Source organism: Nerophis ophidion, linkage group LG26 (assembly GCF_033978795.1).
Source record: "Nerophis ophidion isolate RoL-2023_Sa linkage group LG26, RoL_Noph_v1.0, whole genome shotgun sequence".
Classification (NCBI taxonomy): domain Eukaryota; kingdom Metazoa; phylum Chordata; class Actinopteri; order Syngnathiformes; family Syngnathidae; genus Nerophis; species Nerophis ophidion.
Genome location: NC_084636.1, coordinates 10,995,689 through 11,022,990, shown reverse-complemented (window position 1 = coordinate 11,022,990; position 27,302 = coordinate 10,995,689). Strand labels below are relative to the sequence as shown.

The 27,302-nt window shown below is 41.1% G+C and overlaps 2 protein-coding genes across 3 annotated transcripts in view; one reads left to right on the top strand and one right to left on the bottom strand.

Annotated features, from left to right (window-relative positions):
• The first annotated feature begins 951 nt into the window (after positions 1-951).
• Positions 952-23,240, top strand: si:ch211-121a2.4 (transmembrane protein 205). Of its 2 annotated transcripts, XM_061888467.1 has the most exons (5): positions 952-1,070; positions 8,328-8,555; positions 14,047-14,210; positions 14,290-14,612; positions 15,788-23,240. In XM_061888467.1, the coding sequence occupies exons 2-4, from the start codon at positions 8,456-8,458 to the stop codon at positions 14,590-14,592; spliced, it is 567 nt and encodes a 188-aa protein (XP_061744451.1). In that variant the 5' UTR covers positions 952-1,070; positions 8,328-8,455; the 3' UTR covers positions 14,593-14,612; positions 15,788-23,240. The 2 variants fall into 2 exon arrangements, with proteins under 2 accessions (XP_061744451.1, XP_061744450.1); XM_061888466.1 differs by lacking the exon at positions 15,788-23,240 and having other exon boundaries at positions 14,290-14,959.
• Positions 23,241-27,302, bottom strand: part of LOC133543719 (nucleotide sugar transporter SLC35D2-like) — a 70,291-nt gene continuing 66,229 nt past the window's right edge. The window contains exon 12 of the mRNA XM_061888461.1: positions 23,241-27,302. Within this exon, the coding sequence (XP_061744445.1) occupies positions 27,197-27,302 (106 nt within the window). The 3' untranslated portion in view covers positions 23,241-27,196.

The window sequence follows — 27,302 nt, the reverse complement described above, 5'->3', positions numbered from 1 at the left end:
CTGGAGGACACAAATGTCCATAGTTTCCAAAAGCAATTTGAAATGTCGACTCGTCAGACCACAGAACACTTTTCCACTTTGCATCAGTCCATCTTGGATGAGCTCGGGCCCAGAGAAGCCGGCGGCGTTTCTGGATGTTGTTGATAAATGGCTTTTGCTTTGCATAGTAGAGCTTTAACTTGCACTTACAGATGTAGCAACAAACCTTATTTAGTGACAGTGGTTTTCTGAAGTGTTCCTGAGCCCATGTGGTTATATCCTTTAGAGATTGATATCTGTTTTTGATACAGTGCCGTCTGAGGGATCAAAGGTCACGGTCATTCAATGTTGGTTTCCGGCCATGCCGCTTACGTGCAGTGATTTCTCCAGATTCTCTGAACCTTTTGATGATATTATGGACCGCAGATGTTGAAATCCCTAAATTTCTTGCAATTGCACTTTGAGAAACGTTGTTCTAAAACTGTTTAACTATTTGCTCACGCAGTTGTGGACAAAGGGGTGCACATTTTTCGGGAAGCTGTTTTTATACCCAATCATGGCACCCACCTGTTCCCAATTAGCCTGCACACCTGTTAGATGTTCCAAATAAGTGTTTGATGAGCATTCTTCAACTTTATCATTATTTATTGCCACCTTTCCCAACTTCTTCGTCATGTGTTGCTGGCATCAAATTTTAAAGTGATTATTTGCACACACAAAAATGTTTATCAGTTTGAACATCAAATATGTTGTCTTTGTAGCATATTCAACTGAATATGGGTTGAAAATGATTTGCAAATCATTGTATTCCGCTTATATTTACATCTAACACAATTTCCCAACTCGTATGGAAACTGGGTTTGTAATATAAAAGTAATGTAAACAATATAAACAATGTGGTAGTAAATAATATAAGAAGCAATATAAACAATATAAATAACACGACAAAAGCATCGGCAATTGTGACGTCAACTGAAAATATCGAACTCATCACGCTCGTATCGGACCACACCCAGTATCGAGATGATTGATATCGGCGTCGACCCGCCTACCGCCAGCTCTGGAGTCGTCTCTTCACCGCACACACGCAGGTACGTGAATATCAGCTGTTCTCCACCTAAAAGTATTTAAATAGTAACTCACATGATATTGTTGTAATTCGTGGCGGTATAAAAGCGGGCATGGTAACATTAATACGACCAGCTAGCGTGAGTTGTTTGTAACCTTGCCACTCTTTAGCCACACTTGTGCTAACTCGGCTAGCAACCGTGCCGCCTACAAAGTTAGAGAACCTCAAAACGTCACTTTTACCAACGTCGTGTTTCGGAAGTGTAAGTTTAAGTAATACTTTTTTGTTTTATTTTTTGTCGTTGTCTGGTTTTATTTTGCGGTTATTCTGGCTAGTTTGAGGTTAGCCTCGCGGGTCCTTTAAAGTTGGTCTCCATGACAACAACAGCCCGGAAGTGGCTCCATTTCTGTACTGGTTGCCTGTGTAAAAATAAATAAAATACTGCTTGCTGAAGGACAACCATAGAGATCTTATAAGTAGACGCAGCATTGGCCGCTGTGACGCGAGAAATTGCGCCGCCATCTTGAAGTGGTGACGAGGAGCCGGTGAGCAGCCTAAACTGACAGTTGACAGGTACAAAACAAAAATGGTGTTCGTTTTCCTGCTCAAATGAGCGTACTGTTGAAAATAGGAATCGAGGGTAAGATTTAACATTAACATTGATTGTATTTTGTGAAAATAATACAACCGCAGAGTTGAGAAGGAGCAAATATCTTCATCCATCCATCTTTTTCTGCTTATCCGAGGTCGGGTTGCGGGGGCAGCACCCTAAGCAGGGAAGCCCAGACTTCCCTCTCCCCACACACTTCGTCCAGCTCTTCCCGGGGGATCCCGAGGCGTTCCCAAGCCAGCCGGGAGACATAGTCTTCCCAACATGTCCTAAACACCTCCCTAGGGAGGCGTTCGGGTGGCATCCTGACCAGATGCCTGAACCACCTCATCTGGCTCCTCTCGATGTGGAGGAGCAGCGGATTTACTTAGAGTTCCTCCCAGATGGCAGAGCTTCTCACCCTATCTCTAAGAGAGAGCCACCACCCGACGGAGGAAAATCATTTCAGCCGCTTGTACCTGTGATCTTGTCCTTTTGGTCATGACCCAAAGCTCATGACCATAGGTGAGGATGGGAACGTAGATCGACCGGTAAATTGAGAGCTTTGCCTTCCGGCTCAGCTTCTTCTTCACATCAACGGATCGATACAGCGTCCGCATTACTGAAGACGCTGCACCAATCCGCCTGTCGATCTCGCGATCCACTCTTCCCTCACTCGTGAACAAGACTCCTAGGTACTTGAACTCCTTCACTCCACTTTGGGCAGGGTCTCCTCCCCAACCCAGAGATGACAATCCACCGTTTTCCGGGCGAGAACCATGGACTCAGACTTGGAGGTGCTGATTCTCATTCCGGTCGCTTCACACTCTGCTGCAAACCGATCCAGTTAGAGCATAAGATCCCGGCCAGATGAAGCCATCAGAACCACATCGTCTGTGAAAAGCAGAGACCTGATCCCCGGGCCACCAAACCGGAACCCCACAACGCCTTGACTGCGCCTAGAAATTCTGTCCATAAAAGTTATGAACAGAATCGGTGACAAAGGGCAGCTTTGGCGGAGTCCAACCCTCTTTGGAAATGTGTCCAACTTCCATCCATCCATCCATTTTCTACCGCTTATTCCCTTTCGGGGTTGCGGGGGGCGCTGGCGCCTATCTCAGCTACAATCGGGCGGAAGGCAGGGCACACCCTGGACAAGTCGCCACCTCATCGCAGATGTGTCCAACTTACTGCCGGCAATGCGTACCAAGCTCTGACATTGATCGTACAGGGAGCGAACCGTTCCACTCAGACAGTCCGATACCCGATACTCTCTGAGCACTCCCTACAGGACTTCCCGAGGGACACGGTCGAATGCCTTCTCCAAGTCCACAAAGCACATGTAGACTGGTTGGGCAAACTCCCATGCACCCTCAAGGACACTGCCGAGAGTAAAGAGCTGGTCCACAGTTCCACGACCACGACGAAAACCACACTGTTTCTCCGGAATCCGAGGTTCGACTATCCGGCGTTGCCTCCTCTCCAGTACACCTGAATAAACCTTACCGGGAAGGCTTCAATAGTACTGAAATCGTAGCTGCTAGCAAACAAGAGTATGACCATAATAGAATTGCTTGTCAATGAAATTAATTACATTTATAAATGTCATACTTGAATAACGTTGAAATAAATGATGAAGATAAAGATAGCTAACTAGACAATCATATGGACAGTGGCTATACAGTATTTTACAAGTCTAAATTTAGTCTAGCTTTCCAACCCTTCAGTGTAGGGCGATATGGCCTTTTTTTAATATCTCAATATTTTTTAGGCCATGCCACGATACACGATATATATCTCGATATTTTGCCGTAGCCAGTATGATGATTCTATGTGTCTTTTTACTGCATTAATATATGCTCATTTGAAACTTTCATGCAGAGAGGGAAATCACAATTAAGTCAATTTACCAGAACTGTATTTATTAAACAGTGGCACAAACATTCATGTCATTTCCAAAATAGAAAGTACAAGATTGTCAGAGACATTTTAAAACAAGCTATGAGTGCACTTTTGTGCATGATGTCCCTAAGATGACATATCAAAACAACACTAAATTAAAGTGCACTTTTTGGACAGAACACCACTACTATAGTTTAAAACAAATAATGTGCACTTTTGTGCATGATGTCACACAAGATATTGTCAAATAAAAATGAGCTGTATAATAGGAAATCAAATAGTGTATTTCCTTCGCTATGTGGTAGGTTCCTGCGGACATTATCTCTTTCTGTTGTTGACTATTTTTTTCATACGATGCAAATGGTTGCTTCGACATTTTGTTGGTGTGGCACCAAAAAGAGATATTGATATGCGGAGTGTCAAGCACTCTTCATTCTCTAGCGGGTGACTTTTCAAATGATGCTGCATATTAGCCGTAATGCTACTTTTTGTAGCAACGCTTTTGCCCCACACTTGACAAATTATGTTTGTCTGTTCGAAACATTCCCGCTTGAAGCCAAACAACCGCCAGACGATGGAGCCCCTGCTGTATTTTTTGGGAATTAACTCTTCCTTCATTTGTTACCAGATTCGCACCTTCTCTCTCTCGTATTACCCACTGGCACCGCACGGCTAGCACCACAGCTAATGTTACCCATGCCACTACCTCTCTGCTCCGCGAGGGTGCATACGTATGTGACGTATGTAAGAACGTGTGTTTGTTTTAATGTCTCTGTGAGGAGTGAAACAGAGTATAAACGCATTTAGTGTAATGCCCAAAACTAAAAGCAACTGCGTGAGAACGTATACTCAAATATCACGATATAGTCATTTTCTATATCGCACAGAGACAAACCCGCGATATATCGAGTATATTCGATATATCGCCCAGCCCTACTTCAGTGTGCATATTGTATATAGTTCTCTGCAAACCGATGAAATGTTATATTTCGTCTTCATTATTTTGTCAGAATGAACCAGAATACTTAATTTTTATGTGAAAATCAGAAAGAAATGTTTCCCGGGGGATGATGAACCCTCTACAGGGGTTTGGTTTACAAACTTTCAGTCCCACCTAAAACAAAATTCACCAGCCGCCACTGATTATGATGCATTCTCATTTTAGGCAAAGTATAAGAGAATACTTTCTTTACAGTGTAATTGTAACCAGGAATATGTCTTCAAGTGAATATTCAAATACTAACATTGTTAGGTAAGACATATTTTCGTTTTATTCTGAATCCAGTGAAACAGATTGATGGTTTTAGCTGATATAAAGACATTCAAGTGTTTATATATGTTTATGTTTTGGATTTGGCAGACGCTTTTATCCAAAGCAATCACTATAAACATTATCATTTAAGGGAAGAATGTAATACAAAATATCAATCCAAAGTGTAAAGACAGAATAAACTCTCTGCTGCAGCAGCAACAGAGATACAGTCTATAGGTCCCTAAGATATATAGATATCTAATGTATTCATACATTGTTTATGTAGGATATACGCATGTATATATAACCTAATCATATTGTTTCTTCAACTTAAAAGTAGCTGACCGTTTTTTTTCCCCCTTTCTCTGGGATTATATTCCCAGTTTTGATCTTGGATGTCTGGTCACTTATAGCAGGGTTGTATTTGACATTATTAAATGTATTTATAATATCATTTGGTGCTAACATAAAGTCTTAACAAGCTGCTACGCTTCTGCCAGTACGTCTCTACAGCACCCAGCATTGTGCCACCCACACAACCATCTGATTGGTTACACGCAGAGCGGTAACAGCCAATCAGCAGTGTGTATTCAGAGCGCACTGCTACGTACTGCATATTGCTATTGTACTATTTTTTTCAACTATAGTTACATTAATCATTAGTCCCTGCTATCACATGTTGATGAAAATATAACATTTACATAATAAAAATCAACTAGAGGCTTCCCAAAGGCTGTAATAAATTAAGCATGATGAGTTATGCATATGTCAGCATGTGGCCCCACTTTTAACATTTTTATTTTTTTATTTTTTCAAACGCTTATTGCAAACACTTACAGTAGGTCATTAATTTAACTTACCGTATTTTCTTGAATAGCCGCCGGGGCGCTAATTAATTTAAAACCTCTTCTCACTCCTGCGCTTATTCAAGGCATGCGGTAAAAGTAAGCAGGCGCTAATAATTTTAAAACCTCTTTTCACCCCTGCGCTTACCAATGGCATGCAGTAAAAAATAGTGTGATTAAAAAAATAAAAAAATTCTGCCGCTACTCTACAACATGTCATTACGCCCACCTTTACACCATGCTATCTGCGGACCGGCCGGACGCATGCATATCGCTGCTTTCATCGAGATTGCAATGCATACTTGGTCAACAGATGGTTGTGATATAAACAACTTTAACACTCTTACTAATATGCGCCACACTCTGTGAACCCACACCTAACACATTTCTGGAGAACATTGGCTCTGTAACACATTATAAACGCAACATAAGAATCACCCAGAATTCCAAGGCATCCATGACTCTTGCTGTATTATACACACGCCCCCAACCCCGCCCACCTCAACCGATGCACTCGTGACGTCATGACTTTGACCCGGCGGTAAAAGTAAGCATGCGCTAATAAATTTGGGGAGCGAGTTTGACCCGGCAGTAATTCAAGGCAGGCGCATATTACATGCCCGACGGCTATTCAAGGAAATTACTAAGACAAAATAATGACTAAGTCAAATTAATGACTTACTGTAAGTAAGTCACCACCTGTTAGTTAAGGTGGTGTCTCTCTGTAAGGGGGAAGGGGGGCGTCGCCATGGACAGGCGAACGGATGGGGGTGGTGTAAGGAACAGTGGAATGTGGCCCCATCGCGTCTCCATCTCAACGCTGCCTGGGGGGGCAATAGACTACAGGCTGTGGTGAAGTGGGCTGGCTTCGTCGCTACATATTTTGGTTGTGTTTTACGCTCCGTATGCTGAATGGCAATAATACGATATATATCTCGATATTTTTTCCGTAAAGTAAAAACAAAACACAAAACAGTCCTAGTTACCTGAGATACTAAGTATGTCATTATTTTGTCTTAGTAAGTCAATATGTACAAGTCAAATTAATGACTTAGTAAATACAACCAAAAATTGTTGGCTTATTCACGCGACGAAGCCAGCCTACTTCACCACAGTCTGTTGTCTATTGCCCCCGCAGGCAGTGTTGAGATGGAGACGCGATGGGGCCACATTCCACTGTTCCTTACACCCACCCCCGTCCTTTCGCCTGTCCCGGGCGACGCCCTCCTTCCCCCTTACAGAGAGACCCCACCTGAACGGACAAATATTCTGGGGGAAACACTAATATTCTATTACTGTTAAGCAAACAATGTATAATGAAACACGCCAAAACATGTGTCCTTTATCATAGCTACACGTATGACAAAAAAACACGTAAAAATCAGTAATATTCAGTGAGGTAGGATGAATTAAATGCACAGACAGCTCATTGCTTCTGCCAAATGAATTGCACTGAGTGGCGCGGATCACCACTCCAAGATGGCGGCCCCTCGTCTCGTCAGCGCCAGTAGGCGGTAGTGCTCGATGCTGCGTGGCTCCGTTTCCGCACTGAAAGCCTGTCAAAAATAAAAAAATACTCTATGCTGAAGGACAACTTGATAAGAACTACTACTATTATTATTCTAACCTGCTTGAGGTTAGTCTTGCCATGCTTTCAAGCGGTGGGCGCGTGGGTCCTTTTAGTCGGTCTCCATGGCAACAGCAGCCCGGAAGTGGCTCCATTTCTGCACTGATTGCCTGTATAAAAATAAAATACCGCATGCTGAAGGACAACTTGATATGAACTACTACTATTATTATTCTGGCTGACTTGAGGTTAGTCCCGCCATGCCAGCAAGCGGTGGGCGCGTGGGTCCTTTAAGTTGGTCTCCATGGCAACAACAGTGGCTCCATTTCTGCACTGATTGCCTGTATAAAAATAAAATACTGCATGCTGAAGGACAACTTGATAAGAACTACTATTATTATTATTCTGGCCGGCTTGACGTTAGTCTCTCCATGCTTTCAAGCGGTGGGCGCGCGGGTCCTTTTATTCTGTCTCCCTGGCAACAACAGCCCGGAAGTGGCTCCATTTCTGCACTTACTGCCTGTCAAAAATAAAATAAATACTGCATGCTGAAGGACAACTTGATAAGAACTACTACTACTATTATTATTCTGGCTGGCTTGAAGTTAGTCTTGCCATGCTTTCAAGCGGTGGGCGCGCGGGTCCTTTTAGTCGGTCTCCATGGCAACAACAGCCCGGAAGTGGCTTCATTTCTGCACTGATTGCCTGTATGAAAATAAAATACTGCATGCTGAAGGACAACTTGATAAGAACTACTACTATTATTATTATGGCTGGCTTGAGGTTAGTCCCGCCATGTTTTCAAGCGGTGGGCGCGTGGGTCCTTTAAGTTGGTCTCCATGGCAACAACAGTGGCTCCATTTCTTCACTGATTGCCTGTATAAAAATAAAATACTGCATGCTGAAGGACAACTTGATAAGAACTACTATTATTATTATTCTGGCTGGGTTGAAGTTAGTCCCGCCATGCTTTCAAGCGGTGGGCGCGCGGGTCCTTTTAGTCGGTCTCCATGGCAACAACAGCCCGGAAGTGGCTCCATTTCTGCACTGATTGCCTGTATAAAAATAAAATACTGCATGCTGAAAGACAACTTCTTAAGAACTACTACTCTGTTTCTTTTCAGGCGCTGCACTGTTTCTATTCATGCACTGACACCGCCTTCCGGTTCCTTGGCTTTACCGGCCTTTCCTGTAAGTTCTGTTTCGGGGAGTTGAAGCTGCAGTCGAGGGAGAGAGACCGGCAGGAACAAGCATGGCCACCGACCGGGACCCTTCTTTCACCGTCAAGCTCGCCCAGCTGCTGCTGCTGTCTACATACTGGGGCATGCAGATCTGGGTCACCTTTATTTCAAGTTGGTACCACACACACACATGCTAAAGCTTTAGTATCATGCTGCCATTTTGTTATATGCAAACCAATATAGCATATTTAGCAACAATTTTGCAGATTTATCAATTATCTCTCATCCTGAAGCTCCACCGATGTATTGCGTGCCACATATCGGCACTATCGCGCCAAGAACAGGATAAGCGGTAGGGAATGAATGAAACTATTTTAATTTGAAAATATGTGTGTGAAAGTTTGTGAGAGGCAGCAAAAAAAAAAAACGGGCGTGTTCTGGATTGTGTGTTATGATACTTATCCTGTCACTGCAAAGAGAAAGTAGGGCAAAGGTGACTTCATGATTCAATTTCACACTGTAATGTTTAAAAACAGGTCTTCAATCAAAGTTTTTGGTTTGTTGTCACAAATGATGGGTAATGTTTACATCTGAACCGATATCAGGAACTTATAAAAAGGTGCCGGTGCTTAAAAAATGACAAAACAAACTCATTTAGGTTGAAAAGCAATGTTTTTTTTTTTTTTATTCTAAAAGACTTTTGCGACATGCAAGTTGTACATTTTAGTTAGGTTATTATTATTTTATCGGTCAGTGGGCAACAAAGTAAACACAGTTTTACATTCATAAAGTGACAATTTTACTGACCGAATGGGTTTAGGCTGAAGTTAAGCACTTATTTTGCCTAACCCTATAAACCGGGGGTGTCAAACTCATTTCAGATCCAGGGCCACATGGAGAAAAATCTACTCCCAAGCGGGCCGGACTGGCAAAATCACGGCACGATAACTTATAAATAAAGACAACTTCAGATTTTTTTCTTTGTTTAAAAATAGAAAAATCACATTTTGGAAATGTGCAAAACATAATGTTGTTGCGTTTTTTTTTTTACACTTACATGTTGCGGCTACTAGTATTCTATCTTTATTTGTCGTTATTTATACTTTCTGAATAACTTATGTGATAAAAATGGATGGATGGATAATATTCATCAGTAAACTTATTGGTGTTAATGTTCAATCTATCAAGATAAAAGGATATATAAAAATCAAATTACAGGATGTTATTTATATCGTTGGCCCATTTTCCTCGACTGGTGCATTAACATCATGTGGTTTATTTTGTAGAAGAGAACATTCATGTTTTTAAAAGCAGGTTTAAGACCCACCTTTTTGACTTGGCTTTTACCTGATATTAATTGTATTGAAGTCATTTGTATTTTACTTTTCAACCTATTAGTTATGTAAAATCTTATTTATTTACTGTATACTCTATCAATTTTTTCTATCAATCATCTATGTCTTACTTGTATTTTTCATGGTTCTCACCATTTTACATGTTTTATTATATTAATTTTACAACGTTCCTCAGATAAGCCATCTGCCTCAGGGTTTATCGGCCGTGCTTGTCAGCGTCCTGGTGGCCATGGTCCGATGACCTCCTGGTGCAGATGGCTCCTGTGATAGTGTTTACTCACATGTCTCCTCTGTACTCAGCCATGTAATCATTTGTCCATATAGTTGCATATGTGTGTGTGTGTGTGTGTTTGGTACGGGTTCATCGGGGTATTGTTTTTAACTAAGTAAAGCACTTTGCGTCGCAATATTTTTATGTATGAAAAGCACTATATATAAATTAAGATTGATTGATTGATAAAGCGCCAGAAAAAAACTACGCACCTAAGTTTTTGTTTGATACCGTCATGGCTTTATTGCAAAAACTCTGAAACCGAAATAGCGCGCTATCGACAGTAGTGTTACACCCCGAGGAATTTATGTTCAGAATTTCAGGGTTTGTGAACGCACCTCGCTTACCTAAGTGTGTGATTGGTGGTTAATGAGGAAGTGACTTTCAGAATCCTATTACAGTTTAAAAAGAGCATCAGAGTGTGTGCTACTCAATTAGGCAATATCACATTAAGAACTTGTTACAGGTGGCTGAGTCTGCATTCGCTTGGCTACCTTTTTTTCCCCGGTGTGGGAAAATCCTTACTTGTCATACGACTTTTTTTTTTTTTTAAGAAGTATGAAGTGCAGTTCAGTTTCGGTTTCAGTTTTATTTCGAACATGCATACGATACAATGTAATGCATCACACATTTCCAGTTGTTTGATTACAGCACGTCCGAAAAGGAGTAGGAAGAAGCAGAGCTTATTTAAGCTCCCCTTTTCATACTATAGCAATTTTATCCCATTTCCTTGTTGTCTGTAACAGAACAGTGAACAAATGAATAAAAAATAAATAATATACTATAGTAAGCAGACACATATTAAGTACACAAATAATATTGTCTCAGTAACTAACAAACAAACAAAAAGGGTTCAAGATGTTCATCATAATTTTTGTTCTGTGTACTTTGTGCACACTTGTAGTTTGAACAGTCTCTTGAACTGAATCATATTGGTGCTTTGTTTGATTTCTCTGCTTAATCCATTCCATAATTTAATTCCATATACTGATATACTAAAGGTTTAAGTGTTGTACGTGCACACAAATGTTTTAAATTACATTTTCCTCTAAGGTTATATTTTTCCTCTTTTGTTGAGAAGAAATGTTGTATATTCTTGGGTAGCAGGTTATAGTTTGCTTTGTACATCATTTTAGCTGTTTGCAAATGCACCAAATTGTTGAATTTCAATATTTTTGACTCAATAAATGAAAGGTTTGTATGTTCTCTATATCCAACATTATGTAATATTCTAATTGATCTTTTTTGTAACACAGTTAGTGAATGAAATGCACATTAGTAGTTTCCCCATATTTCTGCACAATAACTCCAATATGTAACAGTAGCAAGCAGGAGAGTATGAAGTGATTCTTGGTCTTGAACATGTTTTGCTTTATTCATTATTGACGTGTTTCTAGCCACCTTATGTTGTATATTTTTGACATGAAATTTCCAATTCATTTTATCATATATATACACTATATTGCCAAACGTATTTGGCCACCTGTCTTGACTCACGTATGAGCTTGAAGTGCCACCCCATTCCTAATCCATAGGGTTCAATATGATGTCAGTCCACCTTTTGCAGCTATTACAGCTTCAACTCCTCTGGGAAGGCTGTCCACAAGGTTGTGGAGTGTGTTTATAGGAATTTTCCACCATTCTTCCAAAAGCGCATTGGTGAGGTCACACACTGATGTTGGTTGAGAAGGCCTGGCTCTCAGTCTCCGTTCTAATTCATCCCAAAGGTGCTCAATCGGGTTCAGGTCAGGACTCTGTGCAGGCCAGTCAAGTTCATCCACACCAGACTCTTTATGGACTTTGCTTGTTGTGAAGAGGAAGGGGCCCGCTCCAAACTCTTCCCACTAGGTTGGGAGTATGGAATTGTCCAAAATGTTTTGGTATTCTGGAGCATTCAAAGTTCCTTTCACTGGAACTAAGGGCCAAGCCTAACTCCTGAAAAACAACCCCACACCACAATTCCTCCTCCACTAAATTTTACACTTGGCACAATGCAGTCCGAAAGGTAGCGTTCTCCTGGCAACCTCCAAACCCAGAATATTTAGGAGCAAGGAAATTTCACGACTGGATTTGTTGCACCGGTGGCATCCTATGCCGCTTGAAATCACTGAGAGTGGCCCATTGTTTCACAAATGTTTGTAGAAACGGTCTCCATGCCTAAGTGCTTGGTTTAATACACCTGTGGCCGGGCCAAGTGATTGGGACACCCGATTCTCATCATTTGGTTGGTTGACCAAATCATTTTGGCAATATAGTGTATACATGTAGTCGAGGTTTCTGTGGTGTATCCGTTACACAGTGCTCAATACTGGGGTGGAGCGGAATATACGTTAGGTCAGGGAAAAAAAACACAAGAGGCTATATCATCCCTACGAGCCTGTTTTGCAGGTTTGACGAGCAAGGAAACCTGTGAAACAGGGTTATAGGGATGATATAGCCTCTTGTGTTTTTTCCTAACCTTATATATACAGTGGGGCAAAAAAGTACTTAGTCAGCCACCGATTGTGCAAGTTCTGCCACTTAAAATGATGACAAAGGTCTGTAATTTTCATCATAGGTACACTTCAACTGTGAGAGACAGAATGTGAAAAAAAAATCCCGGAATTCACATTGTAGGAATTTTAAAGATTTTATTTGTAAATTATGGTGGAAAATAAGTATTAGGTCAGCCCTTCAAAGCTCTCACTGATGGAAGGAGGTTTTGGCTAAAAATCTCACGATACATGGCCCCATTCATTCTTTCCTTGACACGGATCAATCGTCCTGTCCCCTTAGCAGAAAAACAGCCCCAAAGCATGATGTTTCCACCCTCCATGCTTCACAGTAGGTATGGTGTTCTTGGGATGCAACTCAGTATTCTTCTTCCTCCAAACATGACGAGTTGAGTTTATACCAAAAAGTTCTATTTTGGTTTCATCTGACCACATGACATTCTCCCAATCCTCTTCTGTATCCATTTTGGTATAAACTCAACTCGCCGTGTTTGGAGGAAGAAGAATACTGAGTTGTATCCCAAGAACACCACACCTACTGTGAAGCATGGGGGTGGAAACATCATGCTTTGGGGCTGTTTTTCTGTTAAGGCAGTGGTAGGGAACCTATGGCTCTCGAGCCAAATGTGGCTCTTTTGATGACTGCATCTGGCTCTCCGATAAATCTTAGCTGACGTTGCTTAATACAATCAGTAATGAATAATACGGCGTGGCGCAGTGGGATAGTGCCCGTGCGCAACCCGAGGGTCACTGGTTCAAATCCCACCTAGAACCAACCTCGTCACGTCCGTTGTGTCCTGAGCAAGACACTTCACCCTTGCTCCTGATGGGTGCTGGTTGGCGCCTTGCATGGCAGCTCCCTCCATCAGTGTGTGAATGGGTAAATGTGGAAGTAGTGTCAAAGTGCTTTGAGTACCTTGAAGGTAGAAAAGCGCTATACAAGTACAACCCATTTATCATTTATTTATTTATAATCACAGTGTTAAACATAACGTTCAAAATATAAAACATTCTCATGCATTTTAATCCATCCATCCGTTTTCTACCGCACCTGTTCAAGAAGTTGTAATAATGGTAAGAAGTACTTTATTTATTATTGGTTAGTTTCAGAATAACAATGTTCAGTGTTCTAATATATTATATGGCTCTCACGAAAATAAATGTTAAAATATTTGGCTTTCATGGCTCTCTCAGCCAAAAAAGTTCCCGACCCCTGTGCTAAGGGGACAGGACGATTGATCCGTGTTAAGGAAAGAATGAATGGGGCCACGTATCGTGAGATTTTGAATGGTTGACCAAATACTTATTTTCCACCATAATTTACAAATAAATTATTTAAAATTCCTACAATGTGAATTCCTGGATTTTTTTTTACATTCTGTGTCTCACAGTTGAAGTGTACCTATGATGAAAATTACAGACCTCTGTCATTTTAAGTGGGAGAACTTGCACAATTGGTGGCTGACTAAATACATTTTTGCCCCACTGGATATATATATATATATATATATATATATATATATATATATATTGTTTGCACGCAGGCTTCGTGATGGACAACCACCTGAACAGGCACACTTACGGCTTCATCCAGAGCCGCCTGGTTCCTTTCTACCTGCACTTGGGCTCTGCCTGCGCCTTCTTCAACCTCGCCATCTACGCCATCTACCATCCCAGCGACATGCTGGACGAAAGGGAGGCCTTCCAGGTGCGACAGGGAGTCCCTTCTTCGCACCTGTGGGAACTGTTGTCTTTAATGCCTATTCCTCCCCCTCCCCCGCCGGCAGATCTTCATCTTCTTCCTGTCGGTCACCATCGCGGCGGTCAACGCCCAGTGGTTCGGCCAGATGACGTCGGAGATCATGGCCGACATGCACCTGGTGGAGCAGGCGTGCGGCCTGGGCCAGGACATCGGCCTGTCGTCCAACCGCGAGGCGTACGCCAAGCTGAGCGAGACGGACGCCAAGTACCGCCACCTGAGCGGGCGCCTGCGGCTCTACCGGCTGCTGTCGTCGCTCTGCAATGTGTGCTGCATCGCCTGCAACTTCTACAGCCTCAGCTACATGGCCGAGAACCTCAGGGCGCTGTGACGCGGACTTTTTTATCAGGAGTAAGTTATCTATTTAATACGTCTTTCTTCCTCTGTGCCTTAGAATCCATGAGCTGGATTTTGCCAAAATCAACTCGACAGACTCGCTCAGGCCTGTTGCTCCTGTTTGTGTACAAGCCCCGCCCACACAGCAGGTTGCTTATTCTCCTCGGGCTAACTCGCTGCACCTGTCACTTGGTTTTCCTCAGTAATCCGGTCCAAAAACTCAGATGAGCTATTTTTCCCTTAGGACAGGGGTTGGCAACCCGCGGCTCTTTAGCACCGCCTTAGTGGCTCTCTTGAGCTTTTTCAAAAATATATGAAAAATGGAAAAATATGAGGGGAAATAAAATACATTTTTTGTTTTATTACGGTTTCTGTAGGAGGACAAACGTGACACAAACCTCCCTAATTGCTATAAAGCAGACTGTTTATATCATACTTGCCAACCTTGAGACCTCCGATTTCAGGGGGGAGGGGGTGTGGTCAGGGGTGGGGAGGGGGCGTGGTTTGGGTGGGGGCGTGGTTAAGAGGGGACGAGTATAATTCACCAGCTCGAGTACTTCATATATATTTCATATATATATATCATCATTGTCACCGACGTCCCACTGGGTGTGAGTTTTCCTTGCCCTTATGTGGGCCTACCGAGGATGTCGTAGTGGTTTGTGTTGTGGTTTGTGCAGCCCTTTGAGACACTAGTGATTTAGGGCTATATAAGTAAACATTGATTGATTGATTGATATATATATATATGTATCTATGTATGTAAGTCTTGATTGGATTATCCAGAGAATAGTGCTCGATACCGTGGTAGAGCGCAATATGTAGGTGTGGGAAAAATCACATGACTACTTCATCTCTACAGAACGTCATCAGGAGATCTCCTGATGATTGAGGGATCCCCTCATGAAACCGTTCTGTAGAGATGAAGTAGTCTTGTGATTTTTCCCACACCTACATATATATATATATATATATATTTATATATATATATATATATATGTGTGTGTATGAAATACTTGACTTTCAATTAATTCTAGCTATATATATATATATATATATATATAAATAAAATAAATAGTTGAATTTCAGACGGCACCTATCAAATACACAGTAATAAAAACACAGTTCTACTAACTGCTAGCTGGTTACTAAAAAAAAAAAAAACCTTTTAATTTTTCCATTTTCTACAGCTTATTCCCTTTGGGGTCGCGGGGGGCGCTGGTGCCTATCTCAGCTACATTCGGGCGCAAGTCGGGGTACACCCTGGACGAGTCGCCACCTCATCAACACAGATGGACAGACAACATTCACACTCACATTCACACACTAGGGCCAATTCAGTGTTGCCAATCAACCTATCCCCAGGTGCATGTCTTTGGAAGTGGGAGGAAGCCGGACTACCCGGAGGGAACCCACACATTCACGGGGAGAACATGCAAACTCCACACAGAAAGATCCACTTACCTTTCACTATTTGAGTAACTTTTGTTCTGCCATTTGCGTACTGGCGAGAGTCACTTGCCGTCAGGTGCCCAACACCACGTAAATCGTTGGCCAATCAAAAAGCAACCCCATAACGCTATAGCCAACATTCACCAGGAGATGGCGACAGACAACATAGAATCACTTTGCTAAGGCTGTAACTTCCTCGTTCTTCTCCTTCGTCCTTGTGTGTGCACTTTTTTATTAAAATCCCTAGATGTTGTAACGTGATTGGGCAGGCAAGCTGTTTATATAACAGGAAAGCGGACGTAAAAACAGGCAGTCCCCACTCATGTCCGCATGGAGCTGGAGGGGGTGTGAATTTCGGGAGAAAATTTCTTCCGGGAGGTTTTCGGGAGAGGCGCTGAATTTCGGGAGTCTTCTGGAAAATCCGGGAGGGTTGGCAAGTATGGTTTGTATTAAACATGCTTCACTGATTCGAGTATTTGGCGAGTGCCGTTTTGTCCTACTAATTTTGGCGGTCCTTGAACTCACCGTAGTTTGTTTACATGTACAACTTTCTCCGAGTTTCTTAGACGTGATTTATGCCGCTTCTTTTTCTGTCTCATTTTGTCCACGTTGTGCATGAATGCACAGAGTTGAGTTTTGTTGATGTTATTGACTCATGTGGAGTGCTAATCAGACATATTTGGTCACTGCATGACCGCAAGCTAATCGATGCTAACATGCTAATTAGGCTAGCTGTATGTACATATTGCATCATTATGCCTCATTTGTAGCTATATTTGAGCTCATTTAGTTTCCTTTAAGTCCTCATAATTCAATTTACAGCTCATGACACACTATCTGTATGTAATATGGCTTTTATTTTTTTGCGGCTCCAGGTGGATTTGTTTTTCTATTTTTGGTCCAATATGGCTCTTTCAACATTTTGGGTTGCCGACCCTTGCCTTAGGAAAAAAAAAAGGGGTGCAATAAATATTACGACAGAACGTCCTGCTGATAACATTAAAAATAAATAGCTCTGATTATAGATTTTTGTCAAAAATAGGTTATAGTACCCGCACTGTGCTGTCGGTGGGTCAGGGCGAACAAATCAAGCGCTCCTTTTCACCTGTAAACAAAAACTGGGATTTCAAATGGTCTGTAAATGTTAAAGTACCAATGATTTGTCCAACACACACTCGTGGCGAAATTATCCTCTGCATTTGACCCATCACCCTTGTTCACCCCCTGGGAGGTGAGGGGAGCAGTGGGCAGCAGCGGTGGCTGCGCCCGGGAATAATTTTTCGTGATTTAACCCCCAATTCCATCCCTTTGATGCTGAGTGCCAAGCAGGGAGGTAATGGCTCCCATTTTTATAGTCTTTATGTCCCGCGGAGAGGGAAAAAAAATAATCATGCATCAACACATCGAACCTTATCATCCACCTGGAATGCCGGCATCGCTACCACAGTGTTGTGAAAGCCTAAGAAGACGCCAAGCAGAAGCCAACTACAGTCAAAGCGCCATTAAAAACATAAATACAATTAAGTTATCGGTCTGAGAAGTTATCTGTAATTGTGTCGGCCCGTCCTAAAAAATATATATTAGCTCATAGGGTAGGAGCCAAAGTAGCCTGTTTTTAAAATGGTTGTATTATTGCTTGAATGCCAAAGAATATATTGCGATACAGAGATGATCACAAAAGGCGGTGTCGCATATCGCAATGTGGATTTTATCCCATGTTGCATATGTCCAAGTGCACCTTTTTTTTAATGAAAGCGCTAACACTCGCAACTTTTTTTGGCCCCATTAGTGAGGTGAGTCACCGGGTGCCTTGTAAAAAAAAAATGTTTAACCAAGACGACATATGAAAACCAAAGGGGAAAAGTTGCTGTAAAAACACGAATCATACAAAAATATGATAGTTTAATCTGTGAATAACTTTTTGCAATTGTGGCATTACTACTCTGCAACCAGCAGGGGCGCTGCAATAAGTTACAGGAAGGCGAGCTCCGGTCTATGCACGCCTCACCCAGGTAACTTTGTTTTCATTTGAAGGGTTTTCAAACACGTTTTCTCCAACGGCGTACGACCGCGACATGTCTGATGGTACGCAGCTGCCATGTTTTGGTGCTAACTTGGTGGGCGGGTGAGGTTGCACATGAAGCACGGCGAGGACTCAAGGTTTTTTTTTTCTTGAGGTCATGTGCACCACTCTCCATGACACTTTGTAAGTGGAGTCCCTTTTATGGAAGTATTATTGTCGCTAGATTATTTGCAAATGTGTATCTCAACTGGAGTGTGTGTAATCAAATTCACACGTGTGTGTGTTCTTGTGTTTCTACCCTTCTTGAGACATCAACAAGGAAAAGTAGCTTCCATATGAGGAGGTGTGAACAAGTTTGGACATAAATCATGCTACCAATACGGAAAAACATTGCATCTAATAGAGAATGTCTCATTTGCACCCCTGCTGGTGAAATGTATCAAAATGAGGGTGGTCCCAAAAAGAAGGGATTTTTCAAATTGACTGTGTGTCGGTTTTAAAGGTGCTCCCTCTCTGGTCAACATATGAAATAACAAGTGTGTGTAAAAATTTGAAATGCTCCCCCTGTGGCCAACATATGAAATAAGTGTGTGGAAGGAATTGAAATGCGCCCCCTCTGGCCAACATAAAATAACAAGTGTGAGTGTGTAAAAATCTGAAGTGCTCCCCCTCTGGCCGACATCAGAAACAAGTGTGTGGAAGGAATTGAAATGCACCCCCTTTGGCCAACATATGAAATAACAAGTGTGTGTGTGTGTAAAAATCTGAAGTGCTCCCCCTCTGGCCGACATCAGAAACAACAAGTGTGTGGAAGGAATTGAAATGCGCCCCCCTTTGGCCAACATATGAAATAACAAGTGTGTGGAAGGATGTGAAATGCTCCCCCTCTGGCCAACATATGAAATAACAAGGGTGTGTAAAAATTTGAAATGCTCCCCCTGTGGCCAACATATGAAATAAGTGTGTGGAAGGAATTGAAATGCGCCCCCTCTGGCCAACATACGAAATAACAAGTTTGTAAAAAATTTGAAATGCTCCCCCTCTGGCCGACATAAAATAACAAGTGTGAGTGTGTAAAAATCTGAAGTGCTCCCCCTCTGGCCGACATCAGAAACAAGTGTGTGGAAGGAATTGAAATGCACCCCCTTTGGCCAACATATGAAATAACAAGTGTGTGTGTGTAAAAATCTGAAGTGCTCCCCCTCTGGCCGACATCAGAAACAACAAGTGTGTGGAAGGAATTGAAATGCGCCCCCCTTTGGCCAACATATGAAATAACAAGTGTGTGGAAGGATGTGAAATGCTCCCCCTCTGGCCAACATATGAAATAACAAGGGTGTGGAAGAAATTGAAATGCTCCCCCTTTGGCCTACATATGAAATAACAAGTGTGTAACAATTTGAAATGCTCCCCCTCCGGCCAACATATGAAATAACAAATGTGTGGAAGGAAGTGAAATGTTCCCCTCTGACCAACATATGAAATAAGTGTGTGGAAGAAATTGAAATGCTCCCCCTCTGGCCAACATATGAAATAATAAGTGTGTGGAAGAAATTTAAAAATGCTTCCCCTCTGGCCAACATATGAAATAATAAGAGTGTGGAAGAAATTGAAATGTTCCCCCTCTGGCCAACATATGAAATAATAAGAGTGTGGAAGAAATTGAAATGTTCCCCCTCTGGCCAACATATGAAATAAGTGTGTGGAAGGAAATGAAATGCTCCCCTTCTGGCCAACATATGAAAGAACAAGTGTGTGGAAGGAAGTGAAATGCGCCCCCCTTTGGCCAACATATGAAATAACAAGTGTGTGGAAGGAAGTGAAATGCTCCTCCTCTGGCCAACATATGAAATAACAAGTGTGTGGAAGAAATTGAAATGCTCCCCCTTTGGCCTATGTATGAAATAACAAGTGTGTAAAAATTTGAAAAGCTCCCCCTCTGGCCAACATATGAAATAACAAGTGTGTGGAAGGAAGTGAAATGCGCCCCCTTTGGCCAAAATTAATTAATTTATTTTTATTTTTATATAGAGACATAAGGTAATAACGAAGTAAATAAACACCAGTTACAAAGAAAACATTCGGAAACAATTTATTAAATGGTTTAATTGTTTTGTATTTGCATTGTATGTATATATTAATGTTGTAAATACAAATATTTTTATATCTAGAAAGGCTGGTCCTAAAGAGGTAGGCATTTTTCAGAGGTCTCAAGAAGGTAAGTAATACAAGAATGTGTGTTTTTGGCCCGTATCATGATGTGTCTGTGTAAAACATATCTGTCCGTATTTCGATTGGGATGTGTTAAATTTAAAAAAATATATGTTTGCGTATTTAGATGTGTGTGTTTGTGTGTGAAGCAGGAACTCTGTCGGCTGTCTTTTTACACACAACTCTTCTGCAGTTTAAGGATGTTCTTGTCTGCAGCGACTTGAGCGTGTAAAGTGATTTGTCTGCTCCTCCCCTTGCCTTTCCTTATACTCACCACTAGTTGGCGCCTTGCAGTCTTTCTCACTCGCGTTGCCATTCAAACTTGAAGCCAAGAAAAATGGACGTTTCATCACTTGCTGTACATAAAAAGTTCATGTTTTAGCAGTAACTCTTTAATCAGAAGTATTTTTGTTGTGGTGATGTAGTGACATGAAGGCGGAAATAATCACGTTTAAGAAGACAGCCGAGGGTTCCTGCTACACACACACATCTAAGTACACACACACACCATTTGTTTTCTACACACAAACTCATATATGAACAACTTAACACACACACACAGATTGCTATACAGACACTCATTAGTACACACGTTAATACACACATACTTTGCTATACAGATACACATTAGTACACACATATTGCTATACTGACAGTGTACACGCATTGATACACAAACACACATTACTACACACAGATAGCTATACAGATACACATTAATACACACACACACAGATTGCTATAAAGATACACATTAGTACACACACAAAGATTGATACACAGACACAAATTAGTACACACACAGATTGCTATACAGATACATATTTGTATACACAGATTGATATACAGATACACATTTGTACACACACAGAGATTGCTATACATGCACACACACACAGATTGATAGACACAAATTAGTACACACACAGATTGCTATACAGATGCACATTAGTACACAGATTGCTATACAGATACACATTTGTACACACACAGAGATTGCTATACATGCCCACACACACACACATACAGATTGATACAGACACAAATTAGTAGACCGATTGATACATAGATATAATAGTACACACACAAATTGATTCACAGACACACATTAGTACACACACAGATTGATATACATACACACAGATTGCTAAACAGACACACATTAGTACACACACACAGATCGCTATACAGACACACATTAGTACACACACACAGATCGCTATACAGACACACAGTACACACACACAGATTGTTATACAGATACACATTAGTACACACACACAGATTGTTATACAGACACACATTAGTACACACACACAGATTGCTATACAGACACACATTAGTACACACACACAGATCGCTATACAGACACATTAGTACACGCACACAGATTGCTATACAGACACACATTAGTAGTACACACACACAGATTGCTATACAGACACACATTAGTACACACACACAGATCGCTATACAGACACACATTAGTAGTACGTACACACACAGATTGCTATACAGACACACATTAGTAGTACACACACACAGATCGCTATACAGACACACAGATTGCTATAAAGATACACATTAGTACACATAAGATTGCTATACACACACACTCACAGAGATTGATACAGAGACACCAATTAGTACACACAGATTGCTATACAGATACACATTAGTACACACACACACAGATTGCTATAGATACACATTGGTACACACATAGATTGCTATAAAGAAACACATTAGTACACACACAAAGATTGCTATACACACAGATTGATACACAAACACGAATTAGTACACACACAGATTGCTATACAGATACACATTAGTACACACACAGATTGGTAGACACACATTAGTACACACAGATTGCTATACAGATACACATTAGTACACACAGATTGATACAGACACACATTACACACACACATGTTGCTATACAGATACACATTAGTACAAACACAGATTGATAGACACACATTAGTACACACACACAGATTGATATACAGATACACATTTCTACTCACACAGATTGATACAGACACACATTAGTATACACACACAGAGAGATTGATACACAGTACACACAGATTACTGTAGAAACACAGATTGCGACCCAGACACACATTAGTATACACACACACACACACACACAGATTGCGATACAGACACACGTTAGGACGCACACACAGATTGTGATACAGACACACATTAGTACACACACACAGATTGTGATACAGACACACATTAGTACACACACACGCAGATTGCGATACAGACACATTAGTACACACACACGCACAGATTGCGATACAGACACATTAGTACACACACACACACACACACATTGCGATGCAGACATACGTTAGTACACACACACACAGAGATTGCGATCGACACACGTTGGTACACACACACAGAGATTGCAATACAGACACAGGTTAGCACACACACACACACACAGAGATTGCGATACAGACACACGTTAGTACACACACACACACAAATTGAGATACACTTTTGCAAGTAATTTTGTTCCAATAACACTTCCATACTTAATGCTGACTCCTCAAGGTGTGTCTGGGACTATGCTGATCAACCAAACAATGCAATATTAATTAGACTTATGTTTGTATGTACTTTATTTATGAATGGAAATGTTTGTGGTTTTTAACTTTTCTTTGGGTGTGGAAAATAAGATGATTGCCTAAAAGTGCAGCTCTTTCAATGATCAGTAACAACTCAGGAAATGAAGAAATAAGCTTGAACTACAACTTGACATTAAGCCAGTTCTTTGTCGGCGTGTAAAGAATAATTTGATTTGATTTTCAAAAGCAATTCTTTATTTGGTCTCACTTGTATTTGTGTTGCTTGTCTATTTAAAACACGCACAATATTGTCATCATTGTAAACATGCTGGAAACATTAAAAGAAAAAGAAGTACAACCTGATCTTTTAATCTTTTTTTTTTTTATTATTAGAAACATGTGCTCATCACATTTCTAATCCTTCACTGGCGTGTCACACGTTTACACGGAACTCCAATCAACTTGGACAAAAAGTTGTAGAACTTGTACCAGAATATTATGAACGTGAAAAAAATAAAATAAATTAAAGGTGAGTGAGGCAGGCTGCTCTGAAAAAAGTGCTGTGTAGCACAAAGTACCAGAACTGCATCGAGGGCACACACACACACACACACACAAACTAATTGTACCGTTTCCCCAAGATAAAGCCATGTTTGACAGTGCAAACACAAAGTAACCGACTATTAAAGGTGACATTGAAGGCATCACATGTTAAGGCTGGAAAACACTCTCATGCCGTCTTGCTTGCAGTTCACTTCTAGAACACTGAGGGGCAGCAGAGGACGGAGGGAACTTGCAATGCTATTTATTTGGCGATGTGACTGAAAACAGTGTTGATGAGTAACTGATGTCCAGACTTGGGAACATAAAGTGTGTTGGAATTCAACCTGAAGCAATAAAGGTTAAAAAGAGAGTAGTGCGATTTAGGCCAAAATAATGACGATTATGTTTTCATTATTCAAGTTGGGTGGCTTGAAGGTGACGTCATCAAGTCATTTGTAATTAAACAGTCTAATAGGAGGCTTGATCAGGGCTATGAAACTCAGTTTATTTTATCATGGCTGCTTTCAGAGGGCCACTTTAAATATTTACACATGTAGAATAGCTTTGTTACATAACTTGCAAAGGCAACTGTTTTTATTGTTTACGACGAGCCGAAATAAAAATATATAGCGGCCTACATAAATGTATGTGTCGGCCTCTATTAAAAAGAAGTGACTGGTCACTAAATGCGTAGCAGACATAAAATGACTTGGCGAGCCACGTTAGATTTTTGTAGTGTGCAACAAAAAAGTTAAGGGAAAGGCTACAATAAATTATGTACAATCAAATGGTGTGCCTGGCCAAGATAAAATTATTTGGCTGGTCGTACTAAAAATATGTGGCTGGTGACATACTTATGTAGCATGCCATGATTAAATGAAGGAACGGGCCACTATAAAATGATATTGTGGCCTACATAAATTAGGTACGGGCCACGATAAAAGATGTAGCGGGGCACAATCAAATGGTGTGCCTTGCCACAGTAAAATTATTTGGCTGGTAACATTAAAAATACGTGGCTGGCCACATAAATGACTTAGCATGCCACGATTAAATTAATGGACGGGCCACTATAAAAGTATATTGTGGTCTACATAAAAATATGTGTCGGGCCACATTAGAATGATGTAGCGGGTCACGTTTAAATGCTGTGACTGGCCACATAAATGATGTGGCAGGCCAAATTAGAATTATGTACCATGCCAAATTAAATGAAGGGACGGGCCACTATAAAATGATATCACGGCCGACATAAAATTATGTTTCGGGCCACACTAGAATGATTTAGCGGGCCACATTACAAATATTTTGCAGGTCACATAAATGACGGACCACAGTAAAATTATGTGGCAGGCGATATTATAATTATGTAGCATGCCACGATAAAATTAAGGGATGGGCTAACATAAAATGATATCACGGCCTACATAAAATTATGTGTCAGGCCACATTAGAATGATGTAGTTGGGCACATTAAAATGGTGTGGCTGGCCATTACAAAATTATTGGGCTGGTCACATTAAACATATGTGGCTGGTCACATAAATGACTTAGCATGCCACGATAAAATTATATCGTGGTCTACATAAAAAAATGTCAGGCCTCATTAAAATTATTTAGCGCGTCACGTTTAAACGGTGTGGCGGGCCACTTAAAATGAAGTAGAGGCCAGGTTAGAATTATGTAACATGCCACGATAAAATTAAGGGACGGTCCATAGTAAAATGATATCGCAGTCTGCATTAAAATGTCGGGCCACGTTGGAATCATTTAGTGGGGCACATTTAAATGGTGTGGAGGGCCACTTAAAAAAAATTGTGGCTGGTCACATACATGACTTAGCGGGCTACATTTGAATTATGTGACGGGCCACAATAAAATTATATCGCGGTCTACATAAAAATATGTGTCGGGCCACGTTAGCGGGGCACATTTAAATGGTGTGGAGGGTCATATTAAAAAAGAAGTGGCTGGTCACATACAGTAAGTGACTTAGCGGACCACATAAAATGACGTGGGCGGGTCACATTAGAATGATGTAGCATGCCACTATAAAATGAAGGGACGGTCCACTATAAAATTATATCGTGGCCTACATAAAACTGTGTCGGACAACATTAGAATTATGTAGTGGGGCATAATCAAGTGGTGTGGCTGGCCACGATTAAAATTATTTGGCTGGTCACGTTAAAATATGTGGCTGGTAAATGACTTAACAGACCACAAAAAATGACGCGAATTGGAATTATGTTGCATGCCATTATAAAATTAAGAGACGGGCCACTATTAAATGATATCGAGGCATGCATAAAATTATTTGTCAGGGCACATTTAAATGGTGTGGAGGGCCACCTTAAAAATACATGGCTGGTCACATAAATGACTTAGCGGGTCAAATTAGAATTGTGTAGCATGCCAAAAAAAAGTTAGGAGAAGGGCCAATATAAAATGATATCGCGGTCTATATAAAAAATATTTGTCGGGCCACTTTAGAATGATGTAGTGGGGCACACATTTAAATGGTGTGGCTGTCCACGTTAAAATATGTGGCTGGTAAATGACTTAACAGACCACATAAAATTACGCAAAAAGACCACATTGGAATTATATAGCATGCCATTATAAAATGAAGGGACGGGCCACTATTAAATGACATCGAGAGCTGCATAAAATAATGTGTTTAGGATAATGTAGCGGGGCACATTAAAATGGAGTGGCTGGCCACATAAATGACTTAGTAAAACGATGTGGCAGGCTACATATTTCTAATGTAGCAACAACAGTCACTCTACAATTAAGGGGCGGGCCCTCATTAAGAGGATATGGCGGCCTACATACAATGACGCGGCGGGCCACTTTAATCTAAAGGCCTTAGTGGCCACATGCGTGAACAGCACCTTTTTTAGCTCATATTTCCAAAATTGTGTACACTACTGAATTGGGGTCTTATGGCCACATATGTGGACACTTATACTGCCATCTGGTGGTGTAATTTTTTTTTTTGTAAATATTAGAATTAGCATGAAGTACACATTTGTGTACTTATGGACTAAGTACATCATATCAAAATATGATTCTTAGTTTTTATTCTAATAAGGGTCCAATAAGTCCAAATAAAGAGAAATAAAAAAAGCATGTAAACAAACAGTGTGTGCCATAAGAGGTTAAATGACGCCGTGGGCAAGATTTGGCCCCTGTTCCTTGAGTGGGTTGGATACGTAACTGTTATCCATTTAGTGTAGACAAATATTGAGTTCATTATTAGTGTCAAGGCTTTCTGACGCTGCCTTAATAACAGCCAAAGTTCCTACAAACAAAAAATACACTAATATCGGCATGAAGTGTAAGGACCTAACCTGGCCTGGATTCATACGCAGGTGCGTGAGTTCTTGCGGGGAGCAGGTTTTTCCAGAACCCGATGAAAAGGGTAGTTACGAATTCTTTTGGCGCCGTGATTGGCAGTTAGTCCTGTCGGTGCGGGGGCGAGAAGACGAGCGAGAGAGTATATTTCAGCCCTCACATTCATGTAAACAGCTAGGAAGATCATCCACATTCCGCACAAACCTCATAAATATTCATCCCTTTTTCAACACTGGCCGTATTAAAAAAATACAGACGTCAAGAAAATAGCATCTCTTTAAAAGGAAAAAAAAACAACAATCTGGTAACCATGGCAGCCACACGACAACTATCAGTCACCTTGCTTGGAGTCATAAATACAAAATAAAAAGACTTTAGCTGTACATTGTCATACAAAAGCAAAAGAGGAACCAGTGTCATACGACCATCTTGCCCTTGATTTCCATTTTGGGGCTTTCGCTGGCCTTGTTGGGCTGCTCCTCTCGCAGACTGATGTAGGAGTACACCAAGCTGGCCACGATG

Bases quoted from the DNA above. Each gene is read 5' to 3' on its own strand.
- si:ch211-121a2.4 (XM_061888467.1), top strand. From the start codon at position 8,456: ATGGCCACCGACCGGGACCCTTCTTTCACCGTCAAGCTCGCCCAGCTG. The intron at 8,556-14,046 runs GTTGGTACCACA...GTTTGCACGCAG, and splicing joins CTGGGTCACCTTTATTTCAA to GCTTCGTGATGGACAACCAC. The intron at 14,211-14,289 runs GTGCGACAGGGA...CCCCGCCGGCAG, and splicing joins ACGAAAGGGAGGCCTTCCAG to ATCTTCATCTTCTTCCTGTC.